The sequence below is a fragment of the Nestor notabilis genome, unplaced genomic scaffold (genome assembly GCF_000696875.1).
Source record: "Nestor notabilis isolate BGI_N333 unplaced genomic scaffold, ASM69687v1 scaffold1455, whole genome shotgun sequence".
Classification (NCBI taxonomy): domain Eukaryota; kingdom Metazoa; phylum Chordata; class Aves; order Psittaciformes; family Psittacidae; genus Nestor; species Nestor notabilis.
The window spans coordinates 27,694-54,000 of NW_009928588.1; the positions used below are offsets into that span (position 1 = coordinate 27,694).

At 46.3% G+C, this 26,307-nt stretch overlaps 1 protein-coding gene across 4 annotated transcripts in view; it reads left to right on the top strand.

Annotated features, from left to right (window-relative positions):
* The window catches only part of AP2B1 (adaptor-related protein complex 2, beta 1 subunit), a 73,979-nt gene that overhangs the window by 24,351 nt on the left and 23,321 nt on the right, over positions 1–26,307 (top strand). For 2 of the 4 annotated variants that reach the window (XM_010014553.1, XM_010014554.1), the window contains exons 9-13: positions 4,108–4,223; positions 5,322–5,487; positions 6,004–6,102; positions 9,266–9,525; positions 13,766–13,958. In XM_010014553.1, the coding sequence (XP_010012855.1) occupies positions 4,108–4,223; positions 5,322–5,487; positions 6,004–6,102; positions 9,266–9,525; positions 13,766–13,958 (834 nt within the window). Of the gene's footprint in view, positions 1–4,107; positions 4,224–5,321; positions 5,488–6,003; positions 6,103–9,265; positions 9,526–13,765; positions 13,959–24,624; positions 24,667–26,307 lie in introns of all 4 variants that reach the window. The other 2 variants (XM_010014550.1, XM_010014552.1) reach the window with 2 other exon arrangements.

The window sequence follows — 26,307 nt, forward strand, 5'->3', positions numbered from 1 at the left end:
GCTGTGGTGTTAGTGCTTTTCAGTAAACTGATAAGTGAGTGCAAAATGTCACATAAGCCGTCTAATTTCAGCTGAGCTCATTTAGCTTTTGCTAAAGTGAGTTCCCAGGAGCATTGCCTGACAGCATATTTAAATAAAAACCTAATCATGCCTGGCTGAATATGGTGTCAGTGCTCAGGTTTCTCTGGTTCCAGCTAAGCTACTGTAAGTCTGTGTAAAGAGGGCACCAGCTGCTGACCTCTTGAGAGAATTGCCTGCCCATGCAGCCCTTCCTTTCCCTCCTTTCCCTCCTTTCCCTCCTTTCCCTCCTTTCCCTCCTTTCCCTCCTTTCCCTCCTTTCCCTCCTTTCCCTCCTTTCCCTCCTTTCCCTCCTTTCTCGCAGTTCCCTCCTTTCCCTCCTTTCCCTCCTTTCCCTCCTTTCCCTCCTTTCCCTCCTTTCCCTCCTTTCCCTCCTTTCCCTCCTTTCCCTCCTTTCCCTCCTTTCCCTCCTTTCCCTCCTTTCCCTCCTTTCCCTCCTTTCCCTCCTTTCCCTCCTTTCCCTCCTTTCCCTCCTTTCCCTCCTTTCCCTCCTTTCCCTCCTTTCCCAAAGACTTACCACTGCCATGGGCTTTCTTTTAAGCACGGCCCAATAGAGTAGGTGATCACTGCCTCTGTTTCATGTCTGCAGTTCAAAATACCAGAGTGCTCCTTCCATGTTGTGTGCAGGCAGGATGCTGACTGCATGGAGCCACAGGAGTCACAGTAAAAGATCCTCTTGAGCATAGAAGAGGGCTACTGACAAGTTAGCTGGTGGCAGCTCTTTCTGTAGCAGTGCTTGTGCTGGGGACTGGGAGCTGGCTTTAGTTCTTAGTAGGGACTTTCTTGCTAGTGTTTGATCATGTGTGTCTGTCATAGTTCCACATGAAAGATGGTGTATTCCTGCACTAGCAAGGTGGTTTTAGAAGCTTTTAGCCTTTCCTGCCCTTATTCACTACGTTCTTTCTTCCCATCCCTGGTACTATGACAGTCATATTCGGTATGCAAAGGACTAATGATAATGTCCCATCAAATTTGCAGTGACCCTCTAACTGTGTAATTATCTCTCTCAGTAAGTAGCGTTAACCTTGGTGTTTAGCAGTGCTCCTTTGAAGACACTGCTGCTAAAGATGACGTCTGTTTACTCCAAGAGCCAGGTTTACAGAGGGCAAATACAGAAGAGCAGTGTCCTCGTGTCTGGGTTAATCCCTGTCCCCCGTGCATCTGTGTTTACCAGAGGCTGTTTGCACTGTGAGTTATGACTAATGGAAGAGCATCATCCTCTCAGCCATCAGTGTCCAGGTTCCCAAGGCTTTGAAATCTGCTTTTTGACATAGGGCACAGCTGGAGGGAACTATTGATGAATGAGCATTCATAGGGAACCTCAGCTCTGCTTCGAGGATCCTACCTTTTGTCTAATAGTCTCTCCTAGAAGAGTAAGACAGTAAATGATTTTGTCTGCTGTGATGTGAGCAAGTGTGGCATTACCTTTGCTGCACACAGCAGAGATAGTGCTTGTTTGGGAAATGTAAGCAATACCTATGCTGAATAGAAAGGTTGATTGATTTTGCCCAGGCTTAAGTAGCCATATTGTCTTGGGGCATGCCAGAACAACATCATTTTGCATGGATAGACTAGCTCAGAGTTAGTTGGAGTATGTCTACAGCAAACCGTGTGGTGTAGCTAAACTGGCATTGGTTTCCTCCATTGACAGCACTAGATGAAGCTGTCATCTGATGTTTTGCTTGTAAGCAAACCAAGCATCACTCTTGTGGGAAAAGGAAATGAAGTGGATGCAGTAAGAATAGTGATTCTTCTGGAGCAAAGAAGCAGCAGAAGGAGCCATATTAGAGGGGGATTTGTCTCCATTCCAGGAGATTCTGCCAGCAGCCCAGTTCTTAGAAATCATTGAGTCTCATGGCTGTGAGCATGGTATGTGGTACTTCAGTATTCTTTCAGGCTTTCATTTGCTTTCTACAGAAAAACAAAGCAACTCTGACACTGGTGGGTTGTTCTTCCTCATTCCAACTTGAGAGCTGTGGTTGGGGCACTCTTTCATCAGTTTGCACAGCACTGCAGTCCTCTGGGATGGCCACCTTCAAACAGCAGTGTGTTTACAAAGGATGGGCTGAGCTGGGATGTATTTTGTTACAGGGAAATTTTGTTAGAGGGACTGCTTTACTGTGTACGTGCCTACATGGCCGCTCTCTTTCCAAGGGATTCCTGGGCTAAAAATCAATCCTGCATGTTTCAAAGTGGATGTTGTGCTCTTTCTGGAAAATTCACGCTTTGAAGTGCCTAAAGAAAATAAAAATAAACCTTAATTTGCTTTTCCTTGAATTCTGCAGCTCTTAGGCTTTGCTAGTTGTAGACTCTGACAGGGCTGGACTGCTTGTTGCAACTGACCGCTGTAGGTTCTGCGGAGTAGAGTTGGCTTAGGACAGGTTTACCCCAAGTGCCCCGTAAGGCCACTTGTTAAAACATCTAGTGAAAGTAAGTGAAACTGGTAAGAGAGAATTGCAAGCTCTGAAGCATCTGTCTTCAGGACTTTGAGTGGGGTTTTCACTGTGAGCAGTGTCAGGCTGTGTGGAGGCCATGGTCAGTCTCCATGAAGTGGAAGAGTCTTCCAAGTCACAGGCCTCATATCTCCTTCTGAGCAGAACAGATCAGAGCAGGCCATTGTCAAATTGCCATTTCACTGCCTCTGTAGTGGCAGAGGACCTGTAAATCTGTGCTAAGGAAGGAGAGGTATCATAAAACATATGATACCAATCATAATTCTTTATGATACCTCTCATTAATCTGCAACCAATTGTAGTGGGTTTGTTTCTGTTTGGTGTGAATTTCAGGCGAGAGTCCTATGCACTTTAGTGCTATTTTTCAAAGACAGAGCAAATGCTGGTTTATAGTGTGTTCTGTCTTGGCTGCTCATTGCCACTGTTTGCACTTGTAGGCTATGTTTGTAAGACAACACAGCTGGAGTCACGAGGGCAGGCAATCACCAAGAGGTTTTAGTGTCTGCGTGGCCCCAATTCAGCTCTACAAGTCTTGAGGTTTGTCCTTGAGATTTCTGCCCATTCTCAAAAAGCTGATTCCTGTGACTTAAATGCCATTTCATTCCTCCTCCTCCAGCCCAACCTTCAAGTACTCTGACTGTGAAGGGGACTATTAGCTCACTTGAATTGAAAAATCCACCTACATTGCTATTGTTTGTGCCCTACTCTGTTTGTCTCGATGCTGAATGCTCTCTGAGTCTTCTGATGGGGACTGCCTAGGCAGTGTCGTGAGCAGTCTGCTTCTCACATTAATCACCAGCTGCGTAATGAGGCTTCATATGTGCTCTGCTAATAGCCAAATCACTGTCCTTATCTGAGACTCTCTGCTGCTGGAGTTGGTTGCTCCTGTGATGTCCTGCCTCACTGTGCTATTTGGGATTAGACCTCCCTGAATTACTTGCCTCTAACTCCAGTTCTGGTTCCTGAAGCATGCCAGTGTCTAGTCCTTGTTACCTTACAGTGCCTGTGGCTGGGAATTTTGAACTAGGTGATGTAAAAGCTGCATTAGCAACAGCTGGATTACTCTTTATAGCTGTATCTTCACTTGTTGCAAGCGACCTCACCCCAAAAACACTGAAGCTTTTTGCTGCTGTTACTGCAGCATGATTGACAGCACAGTTTTTTCCCCTGTTAGACAACTTCCAGCAGTCCCGGACAAAACTCTCTCCACTCTGGTTGCCACAGCTCAGGCAAGTCCAAGAGAGCTCATTCGGTGGCCTGTTTCAACTGCTAGCCAGCAAGAGGGTGTTGTAAGGAGTAATGCAGGTGATGTTCTTAAGGTCTCTTGTGTGGTGATCCAGCTATCTATTGGCACAGTTGCTTCAGATGTTACTTTTGCAGGAGCTGGAGTCAGCTGGTATCTCCAGTGTAATACACAAGCACTTACCAACCTGCAGGTTTCTTCTGAACAAGTATATTGAGTTGGTAGCTGTGGTCCTTTTGTTTCCACCCCTGGGCCTTTTCTCATATGCTTGCCTCATTCCTCATCATTGTGTTTCTTCAGCTTGTTTTAATTGTATTGTTCTCTTCTCTCTAGCAATCTGCAGAGCGCTGCGTGAGCACACTGCTAGACCTCATCCAGACCAAGGTCAACTATGTGGTCCAGGAGGCCATTGTTGTCATCAGAGACATCTTCCGCAAGTACCCCAACAAGTACGTGAAAGTAGTGTATGGTTTTTGGAAGCCCTTGTCTGCTAACACCAGGATGGAGCAATGTAAAACCCACTCAGCATAGCTTACCAGGGCTCTGAAGCAAAGGTGGCCATTGTTCTGAAAAGCCATGTCCATTCTGATTCTAGCTCCTACTACAGCAGGACTCAGATGTTAACTCTAAATGAGGTATCAGCCTGGCATGTTATTAGTTTGAATTGAAAGCTTTTCCTTCCCCACCACTCCATATTCATGCTGAGTATAAGCCTTAATCAGAAGCTGTAGAGCTCTTACAGAGAATGCCAGAAGGAAAATTTGACCAAGTTTACAACACTGGGCTTCTGGTTTTGCTCATTTCCTCTGGAAGGTTTATATACAAGGCCATGAAAGTTCATGGTTCTCATGACCTGAGGTTGTCAGATTGTGCTGATCAAAACACTACTGGTTTTCACCATCAGGAGTTCTCTCTGGCTTCGGCAGTACTCAGCTTTTTTTAAGCTGTTTCTACAGTAAGGTTTTGTCTCTTCAGCTACAGAACAACAGCAGTGTCTTTCAGCAGATAGTTCATGATCACCTAAAAAGTAATATGGGACCTCTGCAGGCCTCACTGGCAATTTCTGCTGTCAGTTACAAGACAGATTACGTGCTTATTGACTGGGATACCCACACATGGGAACAGGGGAAGCTAAATAATCAGTGTGGGGTTTAGGCTGTTTTACAGCAAAGCCTTTGGGGAAGTGTAATATCCAGTTTAGAGTTACCAGTCTGAAGATGCCAGTGGGACTGCAGGATCTGATACAGACTTATGGTTCGAACTGTTGGATCAAATGTTCCCTTTAGCAAAACAGAGAGGGAGGAAGAATTCCACATCTGGGTGGTCTTGCTGATTAACAAAAGTGCAAAGCTCTTGAGGACCCTGTGAGCTTGGTAAGAGAAAAAGGCAAGGAATATCTTCCATAGTTGAGTGAGAATGCTGCTTGTCGTGCACAAGTACAAGACATTGTCATTCAGTGCAGGATTCTCTGCAGAATGATGTGGGCAGAGATGGAGAAACACAAGTTGAATTCACCCCAGTAATCCACCTGTACTCTGACAATCCAGGTATGAAAGCATCATTGCCACTCTGTGTGAGAACCTTGATTCCCTGGATGAACCAGATGCCAGAGCTGCGATGATCTGGATAGTGGGTGAATATGCAGAAAGGATTGACAATGCAGATGAGCTGTTGGAGAGTTTCTTGGAGGGCTTCCATGATGAAAGCACTCAGGTAAAATTCTGTTGTGCATCTTTTCTGTAGTGTTTCATGCAGTGTATGTATGGGATAAATGGTAAATAACATTGCAATGATCAGAAAATACCTCCACTGAAAACTTCGGTATTTGGCTAAAATAAAACTCTTGGGAGTCTGTAGACTTGTTGTGTTGTCTCTATTTCCCAAACTTCTCTTTTTGGAAGGATAAGACAGAACAGGAGGGGTTTCTAGATGTTGTATATATCTTGAGGAATAACCCTATTAGGGACCAGAACATACAAAAGAGTGATGATAGGCGTAAAAGTACAACATAAATCTCGGTGTGCTAATCTGGGACTTGTCTGTGGAAGTATTTTGCAGCAGGCAAGATTCTGAGTCTCCTTGTACTGGGTTTCCCTGGCAAAGAATAGTTGTAATGCTGCTAGAAAGCACAGGGCTTGAGTTTCATATCAGTAAAGGATGTTGAGACTTGGGAGACATTGCTAAAGCATGGATGAATTTTCTAATCTCTACTGTGTGTGCTTCTCCCAGGTGCAGCTCACCCTACTGACTGCTATAGTGAAGCTGTTCTTAAAAAAGCCTTCTGAGACACAGGAGCTGGTTCAGCAGGCCCTCAGCCTGGCCACACAGGTAAGCCAAGGTATTGAGTGAACCAGAGCCCTCCAGACACCATGTTGGCCTGCTGTGTGGTGTCTCCCATCTGCCAGGCAAATCAGCTTTGCAGTAAATAGGATTCAAGCATGTTCTCCTCTCTCCCAAACTCACTCAATTTAAGAGCTGCTCTGTGCCTGTTACCATGCCATCTGGCATCTGCTCTCTCCTTCTTAGCTCTTGCTTCATCCTAATTCCTTCCCATTCCCCTGCCAAATGAAAAGCTAGGGACAGGGTAGAGTTATGAAGAAACCAAAATACTTTCTCCTTGAAGATGACTTGCAGTTAAAACATCTGGAGCTATGACAGAGGGAGAGGGCCTGGCAAAGACTTGGTTCTGTGAACACCAAAGCTTAAGCAGTGCTATGAAAAAGAAAGAACTGAGGTTTGGGTTTTTTCCTTTGTGCTTGGATGCTGTCAGCCAATGTGACAGCTTTGCTGGAGGCTTTAACAGTGGGTTAAGATCCTGGATTCATTATGCATGAGGTGCTGAGTTATGAGCTCAGATCACTGCAGGCAGGGCAGGGCTTGAGCTGGTAGACAGAAGTGCTGTAGCTCTGCAGGACAGTAGTGGAGATGTCATGGTGGCTGGGGTGGGTAGGACATCAGCTGGTCCTCTGGCTGGGGTAGATGCGTGATGGCATAGCCCAAAAAGAGCAGATCTGTTCCAGACCTGCTGTGTCAAGTGATGAAAATAGTCCCTCAGTTGTTCTGAATGGGCTGCAGTTGCTTCTGAGCAGAAACCCCGGACTCTTACCATTAGCTGACCTTTTTGGTCCTCTTTGCTGCAACAAGCCATGGCTGTGGACTTAGGAATACTTTAACCTTTTATTCATCCCTTTGGGGGTGTTGCATTGGTCAGCAGCAAGAAATCTGTGGTCTGCTTTTCCTGCTTCAAAACCTACTGTTAGGCAGGCTCTCAGCAATTCTTTTGAGAGGAATTGGGCCAAGGGCATGCTTTATCATTTGTCTAAGCCAACAGAAGAAAGGTACTAAGTGTTAAAACCCACTGTGCTGAGTCACAAAACACTTAATGGTACCCTAGGAATATAATAGGCGTCTGTTTTTTCTCTGTTTGTCACAAATGTTGATTCAGTCTAGCTGGTATTTTATATGAATAATAAGTCAGTGTAGGATAACTGGCTGTAAAACACAAAAAAGTCCTATGCATCAAGGTCTGATTTCTAGGTAGAGATACTGGTTTTTCACTTGAGTGGGAGAGTAATTACACGTGTGTTTCTTTCCCCAGCTTAGGTATTGTTGCACTTTGAATGTCTCTTAGGGTATGTCTGCACAGCAAACTACTAGTGTGGTTGTAGCAGGAGCCAGCTTCATCCAGCCAACACTGGTAAAAATAGCAATGAAATAGCTGGGGATGGGAGGGACACAGATGTGTGTAGCTGCAGTCAGGGTCCTTGGCAAGCCCATAACCTAATGGATGGCACAGAGCCATTGCTCTTGTCTGGCACGGGTGGGTAACTAGGCCAGCATGGATTCATTGGTATGCACCACAGGTGTGCATGCAGACCCTAGAGAGCAGAGAATTGGGAGAAATGTGGAAAAGGAAGATGTGAGCCTCCTGTTCCAGTAGATTTACTAAAGTTTCAAGTCTGTTTATTTGGCTGTGGGAAGAAACAGGCAGTCTTGAATCTGTATGTGCCTGCAAGTAGATAGGAGCATATGGTCTTTCATGTCTGCCCTTGCAGAAGCCCTGCCTCCTCCTGAACTGCCTCTGCAGGCAGGGTGCGGAGAGTCTTGTAAGAATTGTTAAGGGTGGAAAGTGTAAAGAGTCCACAACTCCCCCATCAAACTGAAAAACAGCACTGCAGAGGAATCTGTCTGTTGTCCCAGACGTTGTATTTAGGTCCTTACAACAAAATGAGCTTAGCACGGTCAAAGTCATTAGAAAGAGAGGTTTTACTGTGTGCCTGAGAATGTCTTGAGACAGACAGCAGAGAGGCAGGTGATAGGAGGTCAGCAGCAGCGTGAGTGAGATCATGGAGGAGGAAAAGAAATACCAAGTAGGAAGGCTAATGAGGTGTATGGTATGTTGCCAGAGTTTAGCAGGGAGGAAAAAGCCTCAAAACCATTTACCCTGTTATTCTGCTGATGTGGGGATTAAAAATCCCAGTTCTCGTTTCCATGAACAGTTCAAACATGTTGCAGTACAACACAACACCTCCCTCTCCCTAGAACATTAGCTGCCAACTGTCGCCATTCACTTTGCTGCTCTGGGCAGAGCTGTTGGAAAAGCAGAGAAATAATTAGCACTTCATGCAAAGGCAGAACTGTCTGCAGTAAAACAAGGCTATTATTGACAGCTGGAGAACTGATGAAGTATCCTAACTGTGTGTCATTAGCATCTTTACATACTTCATTAGATAACTAAAAGGCGGGATTAATAAGATCTCTTTTGGTATGAAGAATATGGCTTATTAAGATCCATCCTGTAGCTCTGCAGTGTATTTTTGTCCAGCAGTGTCCTTGGATAAGTCATATATTTCCAGGAATCTTGGATCATTCTGTTACAATATGCATTATTGTATGTCTACTCTTATGTGACTGAGTCATTTTGACCCATGTTCTTTTCTCCTATCAACAACCCTTGGAGTTCTCCTAATATTCACTGTTACATGAAGGGGCAGGAGAGTTTGGAAAGCACTTGAGGCCTTAAAGGGACCTTAAAGCTCATCCAGTTCCAACCCCCTGCCACGGGCAGGGACACCTTCCACTAGAGCAGGTTGCTCCAAGCCCCTGTGTCCAACGTGGCCTTGAACACTGCCAGGGATGGGGCAGCCACAGCTTCTCTGGGCACCCTGTGCCAGCGCCTCAGCACCCTCACAGGGAAGAGCTTCTGCCTAAGATCTCCATCTCCTTTCTGTCAGTTTAAAGCCCTTTCCCCTTGTCCTGCCTCTACAGGCCTTTGTGAAAAGCCCCTCTCCAGCTTTCTCAGGGGTTTTGCTTCCTGAGCAGCTGAGCAGGAGGCTAGGCATTAATACCTTGGTTCTCGTTTCTCATTTTGGGATGTTCATCACTCTGGAAGTGGTGACTGGATAGTTGGGGGGTTTTAATCCAGAAAAATGAAGTTATAACTGGCATTAGTCTGCTTCAGGTCTGTGACTGATGTATTGCTTTGTCTCAGGATTCCGACAACCCAGACCTGCGGGATCGGGGCTACATCTACTGGCGCCTTCTTTCCACCGATCCAGTGACTGCCAAAGAAGTGGTCCTTTCAGAAAAGCCACTTATTTCTGAAGAGACTGATCTGATTGAACCGACCCTGCTGGATGAGTTGATCTGCCATATCGGGTCTCTGGCTTCTGTGTACCACAAACCACCCAACGCTTTTGTGGAGGGGAGCCACGGGATCCACCGCAAACACTTGCCAATTCACCATGGAAGGTAAGCTGAGGGCAACCATGGTGATAACAGGCAGGAGTGGTTGTTTCTTTCTAGCAAATAGTCCAAAAGATGTGAAGGTCTTTTTTTAACACTCTAATGGGTTTTTTTACTGATGTTGTAAGGGCTTGCAGGTCATTCAAGGGGCTATTTCAGTGTAAAATTTAATCCTGGATACGTAGCTTCTGAGTTCCTGGGTCAGAAGACAGAGGAAGTATCCAAGTTCTTGTGTGAGGAGAAGCTGTGATGTTTTTTGGGAAGACACTGGCTATAAGCCCTCTTGGCATGAGAGTTTGAATAAAAAAGCAGAAACTTTGGATAACTGGCGCAAGCGTCTCCTCCAGTAGGAGGGTGACTGTGGTTAAAACCCAGCATCTTTCAGAAGGATGCACTTCACTGATTTTCTAAGAGCTTTTACTTCAGCAACAGCATAGCTTTACAAGCCTCAGTTGTGTAGAGTAATACTAGTTTCCTGGAACAGGCAAGTACAGGGATCCTTTGCTGTTGGAATATAAAATGGGGAAGGACTGGTAAAACTACCTTTCTCACTTTGTGCTTATAATGTGAGGGGAGTCTAAAAGCCATCTAAGGCCCATCACTGAAAATTGTTTGGGCTTAGAAGATGTCTAGACTGATGTGGTTCTGTCTAACCTTTGGGGGAAAATGCTTTGGCTTATTGTCTGGAGCTTTAATGCTTCCCCGTGATCACAGTCCTAGAAGTGGGTTAGATCTGCAAGAGCAGGCAGTAGAGTAGTCCTGGGCTGCAGTGATTGCTGTTGAGCCTATTCCCATGGCTCCTCATTCAGGTAAGCAATGCTGTTTGCACTAATGGCATTAAATACAAATGTAAGTGTGCTTTACAGCAGGAGGCAAAGTATCCCGTATTACCTCTTAATATTCCCAAAGTGACATTTGGAGTGCTATTTTTTGCTGTTGTGCTGATAAATCAGCATGCAATGCTGCTCCTTTTCTATTTTCTGACACCACTTCTCTGCTATTCTTAGCAACTAAAGCTATTTCTGTAATGACTAGCTTTGGGAAGCCGAGTTGTTTTCTCCCTGCCTATGAAATCAAGTCTGGCTTCACTGTGACCCAGGACCAGCAAGCTCAAGTCTACCAGTTGGACAAGAAAAGCAGTGGATGCTCTCCATGGCTGCTTCTTGTAGTCAAAGAATTGCCTTAAGGAGCAGAATGAGCTGGGATGGGGGTCTTTGGTGTTACCAGCCTTCCTGTACACTGTTGTTTCAGGTCACCACAGAAGCTCATGTTTTAAGGTGGTTTAGTGACCTCAAGGAATTCAGTTTTTGCAAGGAGCAGTCTTTCTACAAGCTTCTTGCTTGTATTGTGTATGTGGTTGGACTCCCATAGTTCATGCTCAGACAGTCTGATGACCTTAAATCTTTTCTGACTGTGGCAGTATTGTACATTGCCCTGGTGGTGTTTACTACTAAATTATGCATTACTTCAACATAAAACCTTCAGGCCTGTCAGCAGTGGCAAGCTGGGAAAGGCCTGAAAGGTGCTCAGTGGAGCATGCTGCATACTGATGCAGTGCTGTGGCCTGTTTGGAAAGTTAAAAAAGAGTGGTGTTACTTAATGGCACGCCTCATAAAGAGGCCCCTGTTGAGAGTTTCTGCTTTACTATTAGCAAAAAGACAGTAAAACTTTACAAGCTGATGCCAAGCTGATGTTATGACCTCTGTATACCAAACTGCCCCTTACAGCCATGAGAACTACAGTGAGCAGCTCCACAGGAGCGTGATTGTGGGAGCCTGAATTTGGATATCCAGAATGGTTTTACTGAATACCAAGAACTGGGTTGCCTCTTTCTAGTGCTGAATGTGCATGAAAAGATACATGAAGATCTGTTAGTTTAAGGCAAGTTGGGGGTGTCAGTGAAAGATAACCACCTCATCTTGCTATTTGGAGTTACTTTCATTACTTCTGCACTCTGGTAATGACCATTCTTGTGGCTGACCTGTCCGCTAGAGACTGAGGTTTTCCTTCAGATTGCCCAGTGAGATAGAGGTGGAAGCATGGAATTTTGGAGATGTCCACAATGGGTGTGGCTTAAGAGAATCAAGACAGCATTGTGTTGAGTTAGATTGACAGAAGTAGCTACATGAGTGGTGCTTTCCTGGGTATGAATCTAGGAGGAGTTAGTTATGGCTGCATTTTGATTTCATTTCATTTTCATTCAACGTAGGACAGGTTCCTTTCAGCTTATGTGAAGACCCACTGAGCAGCTCACAGATGGTGAGATGTTCCTGCCTTTTCAATGAGCCCAAGTGTCGTAGAGCTGCAGATGAATCCTAAAGCTGGGGGAGAAACCTCCTGATTGCTTGGCAGTGTTTTTACATGTGATGGCCCCCACTACCCCTGCTCAGCTGCAATGCAGCTGAGAAATCTGGGGAGATGTTTACAGGGCTCCTGGGAGAGGAGTCGTCTTGGGTAGGAGTCCCCATTCCCACACAGGCTATTTTTGATTCTGGTCAGGCTGTGCATCCCTTGTGGCACCCAACATCTGGAAACCTCTGGAGGCTGAACTCATAGGAGGGCCCAATCTCCAGTTCATGTGGGCAAATCCAGCTGCTAGCCACTGCCCAAGATTATAAGGGAAAAATATCAAGCCTTTTTACCCTTTGTAACCCATATATTCTTTATTCATATGTTTTCTCTCAAAGAAAATGCAAAGTTGCTTCTACAAATCTCTTTGAAGCAATGGAAGGCTTTTGGTGCTTTTGTTTTTTGATACAAACTGACTTAGCTTTGTCCTTTCCTAATTTCTTGTTGGGCTTTGGGGCAGCTGCAGTTACACAAGACCTTGAAGGGTTGCTTTATCTCCATCAGAAGAAGGATGAGTAAGTGTTGAAGAGGTGTAGTGTTAAAGGGATTATATACTGGGAACGAACCAAGTGTGTGCACTACCGGCTTGTAATGTGCCTCTGCTCATACATGCTGTTCTTCCCTGTTCTCAGGTTGGGGGTGGGAGTGCATCACGGTAACCACTTGCTCTTCAAAACTATTTTAGCTAGTTGTTCAGCATACTCAGAAGTCTCCCTGCTGAAGGCAGAAGCAGAGAAGACAACTAATATTAGTCTTATTAGGGGTCTAAAGCTTTTAATGCAGAGAAGCTTTCAACCCTTTCCATCGCTGCCCGGAAGCAATTCGTTCTGCAGTCCTTATGCTGCATCTTTTCCCCTTTGCACTGAAGTTGGGAGTAGTTTATATGCTGTTGCTAAACCTTTCCCCTCAATAACTGATTAAGGACAAGGAAGAGAGTTGTGGCTACTCAAAATCAGGAGCTGCAATCCTTAACAAAAGAGCCCCAGCATTAAGACACTTTGTCAGCACACTCATTCCCTTGGCATTTGTGTGCAATTACCTGTTGGCTGCATCTGCAGTAACATGAGGTAGAAATAGTTTTGCCAGTTAGTGCTGGCAACAGGATAAAAAAAATAGATTTTAAGGGAGCTAAAATATTAGTGTCTCTGGATTTAAAGAATAAATATATTGTAATGAGACCTCCAGGAGCTACAGTCCGTCATAGTTGGGGTTTTTTCTCTCCTTGTTGTAAAATTCAGTGGCAAGTGCATATAAAAGGTAGCCATACTGTGCATGATGAGAAGTTTTGGAAGCTGTATATCAAACTTTTCTATGCTAGTAATCAGCATGGCTGCTAACTCAAAGGAGATTATTGATAGAGGGGAGGAATCCATTTTAGGTTGAGATCTTGAGTTAGGAAAGAGTTGTGGAGCTTGGTGCTGGTCAGTAGAAGGTGGTTAATCCAGATCTGTGGGGAGTGGTTGAGCTTGCACTGGTTAGTGAGGGCTCAAGGGTTTACCAGTGGTAGGTCTCTAAGGAAATCTCTATTTATTTTTCCCTCCATGTTTCCATGTAGTTCTCCAGGCCCAGTGGGCTGCAAATCATCTCTATAGGTTTCTTCTGAGCTGGGAAATCATTCTTTTCAGTGCTGTACTCCATGTAGTATTCAGAGCTCACTGTTTTGGAGGGGTCTGTGATGCTCAAGGTGGGCAAATTTCACGCCTTTGTGAAGAACCACGTGCCATAACACACTGCCTTGTACATGGCAGTGGTCAGGAGAGCTGCTAGGATGAGCTCTTTTTAGATGGCTTGTGCTTATGAGCCACCTCTTGCTGTTTCCCCATGCTGGGAATCTGAAGCTGGAGACTGAAGGTGACTGATGTTTCTCTCTTCTGCTTCTTGTTCCTCTCTCCCATAGCACTGATGCAGGCGATAGCCCCGTGGGCACAACAGCCACTACAAACCTGGAGCAGCCACAAGTCATTCCATCCCAGGGCGACCTTCTGGGTGACCTTCTGAACCTGGACCTGGGACCCCCAATGAATGTTCCCCAAGTGTCCTCCATGCAGATGGGTGCTGTGGACCTCCTGGGAGGAGGGCTGGACAGCTTGGTAAGCAGCATCCTCTTTAGCTTCAGCTGATGTGAAGTAATTGGAGCTGTGCTTATCTCTGCAAAGCCGTGATCATTTGTGCCTATAATACTTGGATCACTGAGTTCCCAGTGCTGAGTCCTAAAACTCCAAGGGGATTTAAGCAGTGTGACTATAGCAGCTTTCAGCAGGTTTTTCCTGCTATAAAACAAATGTTGGTGCATGTTATAGAATCCCCACGGTCAGCAGATCTGTTTGTCCCATGCTTTTCCTGTCTGTGGAAGAAAACCAAAAAGTTGTTTTAAGGATATGAAGTGTTCCACTGCTTTGTAATTGATTCAAGAAGGTGTTTGTTCTACCCTGTTCCCACCCCTACTGAATTTCAGTGCAAAGCTCTTAGGGCTGCAGGCTGTAGCCCTGTGTCATCCTATTTGTATCTTCTCCAGAGTATGTCATAGGTGACGTTTTAACTGCAGTTAGGTTAAGAGAGAAGCACTCTGAGTAGTCCTCCCTGTGCCATAGCTGCTCGTAAGGATGTGAGCTGGGCATGAGCTGCAATGAGAGAGTCACTTAGCAAGGAGACCATGGCAGTGGGGAGGAGCTTGGTGCTGTGGTCTTGTGCTGGTGGCAGCCAGGCACTGAGGAGTGGTCAAGGCAGTTATCAGCCTGAGAGTTGTTCCCATGGCAGGGGAGCACAGCACACAGATCCCCAACACCCTGGAGACTTGCCTACAGGGGTAAGCAGCAGCTTAGGTATATTTACACCAAGTAACCTGAGTAAGACTACCCCAGTGAACACAGCTGGGTGTTTTTCAGACCTACAGTCTTGCTTTGGTTTGAGGTTTGGCTTGTAGTGAGCTGGCTTGGGTTATCTGTGTGCCTGGTTTAGGTGCATCTTCAGTTCTGAGTCAAGCTCTGAATAATAGAGGTAGGAGGCAGCTGGATGAACCCCAATGCAACAAATCCTTATTTGTCAAAGATTTTTATTTTAAGCTGCCATAATCTTATTAAAGGCAGACATTAAGCACATTTCCAGCTCCAGCACTTCATGAGCTAATGTACTGGAAACTAACTTACTGGCGTTGGTGTTCACGGAGGTCAGATGTGCTTTAGCCTCTTTGCCATCTAAACAGCAGTTTGCTTATTTAGCAGGAAGGCTGCTTTTGCTGGGGAGGTAGGGAATTAGGGCAGTGGATTAAGCTGGAGATGCTGGGGAAGCAGACAATGAGCCCAGAGCAGTGACCTTTGCAGCCTTTGCCCTGCACCCCACGATGTGCCACTAAGATACTGGTATTTTTAACTGTGTTAAAGCATTGCAGCAAATGGTGCTGTCTGTGGCAGCTCAGAATGGTTAGGAGTTAAATTCCTCTGCCTATACCATCTTCCAGGCCACTTACAGTAAACCTTTGTGTCTCATTAGTGTCAGAGACTAATGAATGGCCACAGCAGGAGGGCTAAAACTTGTTTTTGGGAGAAGAGTTCTCACACAGTTGGCACTAATGGGCTTAATTTAGTGCCCTGCTTTGGCAGCAGAGCTGACAGCTGATGCAGTACGAGGCTTTTACTTAATGTTTTCCTCAAGCCTTAAGTAAATCCATGGGGCTGTGAAGTGTGATCTAACAAAGTGGTTGTGGCTGGATGAGGAGGAGCTGTGCTTCAGGCTGCTTGGGCCAGCACTGTCTCAGCTGAGTTACTAGATGGGGTGAGCACTAAAAGGAAAGTGCCTGAATGGTGGTGGGTTTGGTTTTCCTTGGACTGCTTCCTATTGAAGTGCTGTTGCATCAGATGTCTTCTCTCCTGATCCCTCACATGTATAAAGTGAATCTTCTTCTGGTAAATCTCTATGATTCTCTGGCTTTTCCTTCCTTCATACAGACATTGCAGACGACACCAAGTTGGACAAGAGTGTTGATCTGCTTGAGGGCAGGAAGGTTCTACAGAGGTATCTGGACAGGCTGGATTATGGGTCAAGGCCAAACTGTGGGTCCTGCACTTGGGTCACTACAACTCCATGCACCACTACAGGCTTGGGGAAAGAAAGACATTGAGGTGCTGGAGCGTGAAGAAGGGAATGAAGCTGATGGAGGGTTTGGAGTACAAGTCTTGTGAGGAGCAGCTGAGGGAACTGGGGGTGTTTAGCCTGGAGAAAAGGAGGTTCAGGGGGTATCTTATCGCTCTCTACAGCTGCCTGACAGGAGGTTGTAGTGAGGTGGGGTGTCAATCTCTTCTCCCAAGTAACAAGAGGAAACAGCCTCAAGTTGCCCCAGGGGAGGTTTAGATGGAGATTAGGAAAAATGTCTTCACCAAAAGGGTTGTCAAACACTGGAACAGGCTGCCCAGGACAGTGATGGAGTCACCATCCCTGGGGGTATTTAACAGACATGTAGATGTGGCACTGGAGGACATGGTTTAGTGGTGGAACTGGATTAATGGTTGGACTTGGTCATCTTAAAGATCTTTTTCAACCTAAATGACTGATTCTGTGATAATGAGTTTAATTAGTGTGTGAGTGAATGTGAGCTGTGCCTTTGTTTATTGTTGTGGGCATGTTTGACAAGTATCAAGCTGAGTTAACCCTAAGCTGGTATTAGCTAAATTGCTGGGCAGTGTCTCTTGGCTGCATGGCTGGGCAAGGGGATTGGAAGCTGGATCCTAGGCTAATATTAAGCCACATTAATGCAGTGCCAAAACTCAGAGTCTCAAACTGCAGGTATGCACATGCTTGATTTCTGTATGCGGTCAGGGGGTGAGATGCATCCCAAGGTGCCCCCTTGAAGGCTGAGCTCTTCACCCTTCACCAGGGATCAGAAATGGTGTGAGGCAGGGATGGTGGTCACTTGGGTTGCTCATACAGCCGACTAGTGGGGTTGGAGACTGAAATCACATCTTCTTCTTCTGTCTTTATCAGTGTTCTGCCTGTTGGTGTATCAGTAGGCATCCTGGCTGTCGGTGCAGCAAACCCTTCCTCTTTGTCTTCCAGATCCCTTATACATACACCTTTTATGTGGTATTGCTGCCTGATTTGTTCTGCTTTGAAGTATCCCTTTTCTTTACTCCTAAAATATTTTTTATTGCATTTCTTCCCCTGCTTTGCTGGGCAGACTGAGGCTTTCATACTCTTGCATGAAACATGGAGTCGTAGGAGCAGTCTCTCTCTCCTCCCCAAACCAGTTTACTTCACTTTTGGCCCTTGTGCTGCCAGAAAGTAGCCCTGTTTGGTTGTGAATGTCAAGGCAGCTGTCTTCCTCTGCATGTGCTGCTTTGGTTTTACTTTTACAATCCCTCCTGTTGTCTTAAGAGTCTAAGTAAGAGCACTGGAACCAAGCGTGGCTGGGATCTGACCTAAGGGAGGATTGAAGATGGATTTTCCAAACAGGAATTTGCCAAGTATAATGGTTGGAAGATGGAGTTTTTACCACCTCTACTGTTGATCCCTGTTTTCTGCTCATCACTAGCGGATCCCTTTTGGATCACAGGTGACCTGAGAGGAGGCAGAAGAACATAGTGTTAGTCTGCAGCATATTCTCTGCATTGTGCATCTGGCATTACCTCTCAGCCTGAGCAGGGACATAAGTTACTCTACTGCCAGAGCAGAGCAACCCCAAACCCCACTTCCATTTTCCAAGCAACCTTTTGATATGTAAAAAAGCCTAAATAAGCCCCTCTTATAGGGGGAAGAAAAGGGTTTAGGATGTGTTTGAGTTGATGCACAAAGTATTGCTGTGGTGGTGAGATTGCATCAGTACTGTGAGTGTCTCAAAGGCATCTGAAGGTCTGGAAGAAGCTGCTGCCAGGATCTGGGCCAGATTGTCACATTCACTCACTGTCACGTGTTGATCCCCTCGGAGACTTGTTGCAGCTCTTGTGTATTTGATAATACCTCCTTTCCTTTGGAGGGGTCTCTGTCTTCAGAGGGATGCTCTTTCAGTGAAAGTCCCAACAGGACTAAGCGAGAAACAACAGCAGCATTAACTCCATGGGAAATGTCATTCTGTATTTTCTAAACTGAGGGTTGTTTTTTCTTCCAGGCATTCATACAGAGACTGCATGTTGTAAAACTGGATAAACACCAAGTTAATAGTGTTCATTTGAATTTTCCTCAGCCTTACTAGATATTTATCCCCATGACCAGTGAGAATCCAGTTGCTTGTAAGGTTAATTTCTTTAGCGAGTAACTATTTTATCTCTATAGGAAGTCCTGTATCAATGTAACATGCATATTGTGCATGCACAGATGCTGAGTATGTGTTAATAAAAAAGAAAAGGGAGGAAAAAGCCTTTAGTTACAAGAAGATAAGCTTTGCTTATAACCAGAACATGCTGTATGACTTAGTGAGAGCTGTTCTCTAGTGAACAGAGCCTGCGGTGAGCCTGCTCTGGGTTGTGCCCCTGTTTGCCACCCTGGGCAGATCTCTGCTTTCTTGTCTGTGAAATGGTGACTAAGCCCACTGTTACAAAGCTGTCGAGATCTCCACAGTGTAAAGTAGTGATACCAGTCACTAATGTGGGAGAAGCAAAACTTGTTTGGACAGCAGAATGCTGGATGCAGAGCTGTGCATGCCGAGAGCTGATGCTGTGTCCCCTTAAAGCCACCTCTTCAGTGGCTAAACTTCATTTAGATTACAGGCAGCCCTCCAACTCCTGGTTTACTGTTGATGCAGCACTTCGTAGGCTGGCTGGCTGTGCTGTAATGAGTCAGGGTCACTTTGCCTTTAAACCTTCCTGTGTGTTGGTTTGCTCTGAAGATCCATTGGGCCTGAGAGCTCGGGCTGGGAGCCAGGGAGGCTGGCTCTAAACCTGGGGGCAGAGCAGTAAATCTGCAGGAATGGACAGGCTTGGATTGTCTCTTATGTAAGGATTTTATTTAATACTCTAGCCACTCATCTACAAGAATATTATTGATTCAAAGCTGGCAGCTGATCAGACTGATTTATGTCCCGAATTGTAAAGCTGCTTGATAACCACTGCAGTTTTCTGTAATACCTGGGCTGGTTTGGGCTGTTCCAGGTGGAGCTGTGCCCCTCTATGGAATCAGGGTGGATATAGGGGATTCTGACCCCAAGGGTCTCCTCTGCATGGTTCAGAGCTGTGGCCCACCACTGTGCTTGCGCTTGCTCTGAAGCGTGTTGGAGGGCAGGGACCTGAGCTCTGGCTCACCCTCTCCCATGGGGTGTCTTGGGCATCCTGGGAAGAAACTCCTGCTACAGCAGTGCCGAGTGCCTGCCTGATCCAAAAGGCTGGTCGCTCCCTCCCTCTCTGATGCTTTCAAGTGGAGATGGCCTCAGTGGACAACACCCTGGCTTATTGAGGTTGATTAGGGATTCGCCACTGCTGTATAAAAGAAAAACTTCTACTGAGTTATTTCATATACTCAGAGTAGGAAGCCTCACATAATTGTTGAAGCCCAAAAGTGCCAACTTCCTCTCCTGGCTCTGCAGATGACTTGCTGTTTATAATCTTAGGAAAGTGACTTCATTTACCTTTTCCTGGAACTACAGTGTGAAAGTGTCTGTTCTAGGTCAGCCCCAACATCCATTTATGCAGTGGATGTGATGCTTCCCCAGGGTGCTTCTTCAGCTTCTGACAAGGCGCTGAGCATCTCCTTTCATCTGGGCTGTTGTGGTTTGATGATCTACAAAGGACATCTGTTAGGATTTCTGACAAAGGGCATGTGTCCGTTGCTGGAGCAGTGCTGATATGGAAAAGGAGCTCTTCTGGTGGGTCACTCATTCATGTCTGATTTAAGGCTTTTGTTGCTGTAACAGTATTAGGACTGCTAGAGCTTTGCAGAGCTGCTTTTTTACACTTTAGTAAAGAAAGTGTTAGTACTCAGTTTCGTTTGGTGATGGAAGTCATTCAGCAAGGTAAAGCATTAGTAGTTAAGTGCTACTGAAACTAGTGGCTATGGTATCGTCCTCCACCACCTTCGTCACAGCTTGGTTTGGACAGTAGCCTGGTTTGGTGGTATGAAAACAGACACATCAAATAGGCAGCAAACGACGTACTGGAAATGCCTGTGTGAGCCACAGCAGAGTCTGCAGTGAGGAATCTACAGCCCATCAGGAGGTCAGCAGATACAGACCACGCATGATCTGTCCTACAGTTTAGATGTGTCTAACAGGATTAGCCCAGCTCAAGTGGCTTACTAGCAACCCTGCTCTCAGCATTTCCTTCAGCCCCATCACCTGATTGTTGTTAGGTAAATGCCTGGCTGCTATGTTACTGAGGGCATGCTCTCATCTAGCTCCTTGACATGCTTAACTCTTGGTTTGGGGTGTGAGGGAGGGAGGAGGCAGCATCTGTCCCCTGTTAACCCATGAATTATGGCTCTGTGGAACGCATAGCTGCTCTTAAAGCCCTGGTGATGCGATGGACACAAGGCAAAGTGGTGGCTGAGCAGTGGTGGTTGCAGCTTCTGTCCATGGCTCCACCTTCCTGGTTATTCGTTGGAGTTCCAAATGCCTCACGTCATGTTGCAGAAGTGATTGTAACCCCTCCAGATCACATGAACACTTCAGCAGAGTCACTTCATTACGAGCTGCTGTTAAGATGCAAATAAACCCCGCTAATGCAGTAACTCCAGCACTGCTGCACTTCATAAGTCAGCGTAACTGCTCACACGGAGCTGGGATTACAGGGCAAATGCTCTCCAACTGCAGAGCAGCTGCAACGCCGTCCAAGCCAACTAATACGAAGTAAAGATACCAGTGCAGTTTGGGAAGAGGTTTTACTGATGCAGGGTTGAGCACAGCCTCTTCTTTAAACCCATGTGGCTGCTTGAGTGCTGTTATGGCAGGATGGGTTTGGAGGGGATAAAGAGAATTCCTCTTTCAAGAACTTTGTGCATTTGGCGGCCAAGGCTCCCTGTTCATCCCCTGCTCATCTCCTGAAGCTGTCAGCTCTTCACCCTGGAGAGAGGCTTTGTGCTCTTCAGCAAGGGGAAAGCCTGATAACTTTGGGCTCAGGATCAGGGCTCTGCAGTGCAGCGAGTTCCCCTTGGCCATCAAGTGGCAGCTCTCATCCACCCCACCTTCACAGCAAGCCTGAGGAGACTCGTAGTGCTGTTAGCCTGGTCCTCTCCTTCATGGGGCTGTTACCTGCTGTCATGTAAGGCAGGTCCACGTTGTCCTCCTGAGAGAGTGGTTGCCCACTCCTGAGATGAATGGAAATGGTTAACTAGAGCTGCCAGCCCTGGGGAATTGGTTCAGCAGCACTTCACGCCTGACTAATATCTGCTTCTTTCCTTCTGCACTCTGCCTGTCACTCCAGATGGGAGAGGATTGTCTGTGGGTAATTGGTTCCTGTTCCCTCTGCCTTCCTCCTTCCCTCTTAATCACACGTTGCTGTTACCGTCTCTCCCATCGTTTTGAGTTTGGAATCAAGTTAAGTCTTGGGCATCTTGCAGGAGGATTGGGTAAAACAGACCTGGAGTTTCTGAATGGGGAGAGCATTGGTGCTGTAGGAGGGTGACAGGCAAGAAAAACAGAGACAGGGATTTCTGTGCTGCTGCAGTGGGTTGTGCACCCCAGATCTGATGTGGAACTGATGAGTTGTTTACTAACTTTCCCCCCTTTAATTTCTGTTGAAGTATATATGTTGTCACTTCTCTTTTCACTATGTAGGTAGAGCCAGCTCTGGCTGCAGGGACCTGGTGTAGTTGCCAGCTCCTTGGAGCTTGCTCTGCAGCTTTGTAGCACATCTGCAGCACTTAGTCCCAAGCATAGGAGCCAAAAGAGTGGCAGCCTGCTGTGTGCAGACCCCTCCTGTGAGTAAAGCAGGGCTTCAGGAGGAGCAGGTCACAGCTTCCTGGCATTGGAAAGAAGTCCTTTCTACCACAAAGCGGAGGTATTGGGTTCAATCTAGAAATACAAGGAGGCTCATGGTAAATTCTTTAAGCCAGTGAGGTTTTTTTCTCTGCCTTGTAGGGGGTGAGAGCTGGAATCTTGGCTCAAGACAGGCAATAAATCCAAATTCTGCTTTTCCCCCCAAGGCCTGACAGTTAGGGAAAATGGAAGACTTGCTGACAGCTTGAGGAACCCCAATATGTTACTCCTCACAGTGAATGCATTCAGAAACCAGTGTACGGGTTTCTTCGAGGTTGGATTCCTAGCCTGCAGCTTCTTATGATGAGTGTAGTAGGAAATGGTACAATAGTTAACAGCTGGCTTCATTATGCAGAATTATTCAGTCATTTCCATAATACCCTTTGTAAAATGCTTGCTGCTTGATAAACCAGTCTTTCTCCTGCTTCAGACAACAGTACCAGAAATCCTCCATGCATACAATAATATGTGGAAATGAACTGGATTCTTTACCTTTTTCCTTTTGCCTCTGGACTTCACAGCCTGTCAGTATAAAGTGTAAAGTTCATCTGCATGCAAGACTGTGAATAGGGATGAGGTGTAATAGTTGCATTTATTACTCCTGAGTGAGCCAGTAACAAGATGTAAATGATTTGATATATTAATCTAAAACACGGCTTGGCTTAAAGAGCAGGCTGTAGCACAAAACTCTGCTCAGCCAAGCTGTTTCAGAGGGGAAGACCTGACAGTGTAATAAGTGCTATTTTATAAGCTTAGTATTAATTGGATTTCAATTCTCTGGCTGGCTTCCTTTAGTCTGTGGCTGGTCTTTCTTTTGACTTTGGAATTGCCCAGTTTTGTCTGTTCTCTCTTCAGTAAGCTGGACTTGCACAGTGCACTGCTATGGGCAGCAAGAGGATGGGTTGTTCTGCTGTTGCAGAAGATGAGGGATGTCCTATAACTTCCTGCCATGACCTTAAGTAGAGATAAACTGAACTTCACACAGGATGAAAAAGCTCTTAAGGCTTCTTAACAAAAGGCAAATTGTGTGTGATTTGTGCTTCTCTGACACCTACTCATGGTAGCTAATGCTGCATTGGGTGGCTCCTGTGGGGACCAGGGGAAGGAGAGGTGCCAGGGCATAGAAGGGGGGGTCCAGAACAGCACAGGGATTTGTCAGATTTTAGTGTTGTTGGAGGGTAGCTATCCTCTGTCAGTCACTGTCTTGCAATTCACTGCTGTTCTCAAGGCATTTTATCCTTTTTATCTGTGCTCTGAGGGAGAGAAGTATGAAGCTTTATGGTATCTCTTGACCAGCGTAAAGTACATTTGCCATGAGATCTCCCGGGGAACAGCCTCTTGAGGACCAGAACACAGTTGAGGTTCCAAGTCTTTTGTGCAGAGGAAAAAAAGGTTGGAGCCGTTTTGGCTTTAAGCACAGGCTCACCTGGAAGCTTTTGCTTTAGCTATATGGTGTATCTTTTTTCAGTATCTTAACATATCAGCATATATTTGAACACCATATCTAGAGCCTTTGTTGACCCAGTTTGTCAAATGCTATTTAAAGCAGACAGACTCCCCAAACCCTGATCAAATGGAAAAGCAAAGCCATCTACGAGGCAAGCTGTATTGTTCTGGTCTGCCAGTCCTGCCTTTTTCCCCATGGGGGCTGGCTTCTCCCTCACCCCTGCACTTGCTTCATCCACCATGCACATTGCTGGGGCATGATCCTGGTCTGAATGTGACCAAAAAAACCCTGCACTAGGCAAAAAGCTACCATGGTCTTCTGAAAACAAAAGCCTAGGACACAGATATGCCTGTTCATGTCTCTAGTGAATAACCACTGCAGATCCATGCTTGTTTCCTCCTGGCTATCAGTTATCTGTCAAGTGCTTTATAAATATTCACAGGAGTGGTGTACTTGCAAACAGCCCTTGTAGCCAGCTTTGGAGTCTGTCCTGATCACTGAATTCTCTGAAGCATGTAGAATGGTGGTATGGATGTTTAAAAAACGGGCTTTATCACTGGTCTGGATGCTTTGTAAAGGGAGTTCATGGTAGGACAGCTTCTAGGTGGGCTGCAGGATGGTTTGGCAGAAGGGCTCCAGAGAGGATTTAGTGTTTATGGAGGGTTGCGCGGGTGGTACACAGTGGCTATTTCAGTCGCTTCAAGCTGTAGCTGTGTAGCTTGGCAGAGATCATTACTGAAACATTCTAGTGCACTGTAAGGTCTCTTTACTATTTGAGTGGCCCATTAGATCATGAAACTGGTTTATTCCTGTCTAAGGGAGGGGAGCATCTTTAAAGGGAAGAAAAGCCCACCTATCTGAGCTGTTGTAATAGCCCGTTCTCTTTCTTCCTCCTTATTGAATAGAGCCGCATGTCAGAGGAACATAGCCAAGATGCATTGTGTTTGCCTGTCGCTCGTAGCTGTTCCCTAGAAAACTAAAGCTTTCAGGAAGTGAGCTTCCTGTCAGCTTTATTTTTACTCCATTTCACAGTTACCCCACTGGGTTTTGTGGAGCTGCTCAGGGCTGCTGGCAGGCAGCGTGGTGGGGTGAAGGGAAAGCGCTGATGCATGAAGCACAAAGAATTGGGCAGAGATTTTGGTGCAGATGACAGGCGCGAGAAGGGATGAGCTTTTGTTCTTATTAACCTGTAAAACGCTCCCGTCTGCTGTAGGTTTGTGGGGGTAGTTCTCCAAATAGCTCTGCTCACACAACAGCACAAAAGCCCCTCTGTTCCGTGTGCTTTCATTGCGTTTCTGTCTGTCCTGTGCGCGGCAAGCGAGGGAGCAGTGCGGGCAATCCAGCTCCACTCCAGCCAGCTCACACTTGGCTTAAATGAACTCGGTCTTTCTCTCCTCTTTCTCCTTCTCTCTTTCAGCTTGGCAGTGACCTTGGCGGGGGCATTGGAGGAAGCCCGGCAGTAAGTGCCATTCCATTTTTTTCCCCAATTTCAAAAGCTGCTCAAAGCTCAGGGTGTTTAAATACGACCTCACCCGTTCTGTGCTGGAAGATGCTTTAAATCCCTCAAGATGTTTGAAAATGGACAAATGCAACTGAAACACACAGGTCTCCACCTATGTTGTCCAGATGTCACCTGGGCTTTCCTAAGAGCAGCCAGGGCCGGACCTGCTGACTCTATCTGCTTAGCTCTTCTTTCTCAGAGCTTTTGGGTTGTGCACCAGCGTTCCCACTGGCAGTACCCCAGTCTTTGTGCAGCAGCTTTGGCAGCTGAAAGGCCAAGGTGCTTACCTCTCTACTCACAAAGCCTGTTCTGTTGTAACCCTAACCCAGCGTCACCATGGGCTTGTCTGACCTCGGCGCTTTTCTCCTCCCAAATGCCACGTAAGGTTTTTCCTGAACATCAGGATGAGGTGCTCCGAGCTTTCCTCCTGCATGTGGTCAGTGCTGAACTCTGCCAGCCACCGGCCTTCCTCTCTGTGCCTGTGCTTTGCGAGTGTCCTAGTGCCTAGAGCGCCTGACAGGACATGGGAGACTTTCAGCCTGCTTGCAAAGCACCCTTCAGATGCATACCAGCTTCTTCCAGTAAAGCAGGGGAAAAGGATGCAAGGCGACTTGGAGATGCAGTGAGCAGGAGGGAGTGTGTCTCCAACCCACAGCCAAAAGCAGTCTCCTGGAGAAAGCTCCAGAACCTCTTCCCAGGACTGTGTAGGCAGTAATTCAGTGAGGAAAGCGTACTCAGTTCTGGAATGGGGGCTTTTCAGAGACCCTTGTTCTGGCTGCAGTCATTCTCTCTCCTTCTTTTCCTGTGACTCCTGCATTCCTTTCTAACCTCAGCACCAGGGCCGAGGAGAGCTGGTGGTACAGTGTACCTGTAGCCTCCAGGCCATACAGACCAGGATGTGGGAGATACTTACCCTATAGAGATTGTACCTACAAAGCCAGGACTCTGTCTTTCTGGGCCATCATAAACCCACTAAGCAGTTGTGTAAAAGCACCAGTCCTCCCTGTCCAAAGGGCTGATTAAACACCACATCTCAGGTGGGTTCCTGAGCAACAGAACAGCAGTGAGACTGCAGACCTGCCATCAGTATTTCTTACTGCCTGCCTTAGCTCTTCTGCCTGTTTCTGGGCTGCTGACTGGTGAATCCTATTCTCAAGCACATAATTCTTCCTGCTCATAGTAAAGGAGAACTTGGGAATCTTAACTAGAGTGTGACTGTCCCAACTGGAACTGGGCACCTAAAGGTTAATACTCAAGGTTTGGTGCCCTCATTTAAGTCCTGAGAGGGAAGGATTGCCCTTCTTGCAGAAAGGTTGTCCTGTGGCAGAGACAACTAGTTCTGCTTCATGTAATGAACCTCTGGGACAATACTGCTGAGAATGCAGAGCTCTGGCTTTGGGTGGGAGTACACAATACGGTCATGACTCCCTTGCTATCTGTGGATATGCAAAATCATGCAGATTCCTGAAGACTGCTGGGGGAAGATTTAAAGCATATTTTTCTTTCTCCTGGGTTTATGTAGGGTAGATCCACAAAGCATGCTGGTTTTATGAGAAGGAGAGATGGAGAAGAAAGGTTCCTCTACAGTGGGAATAGATA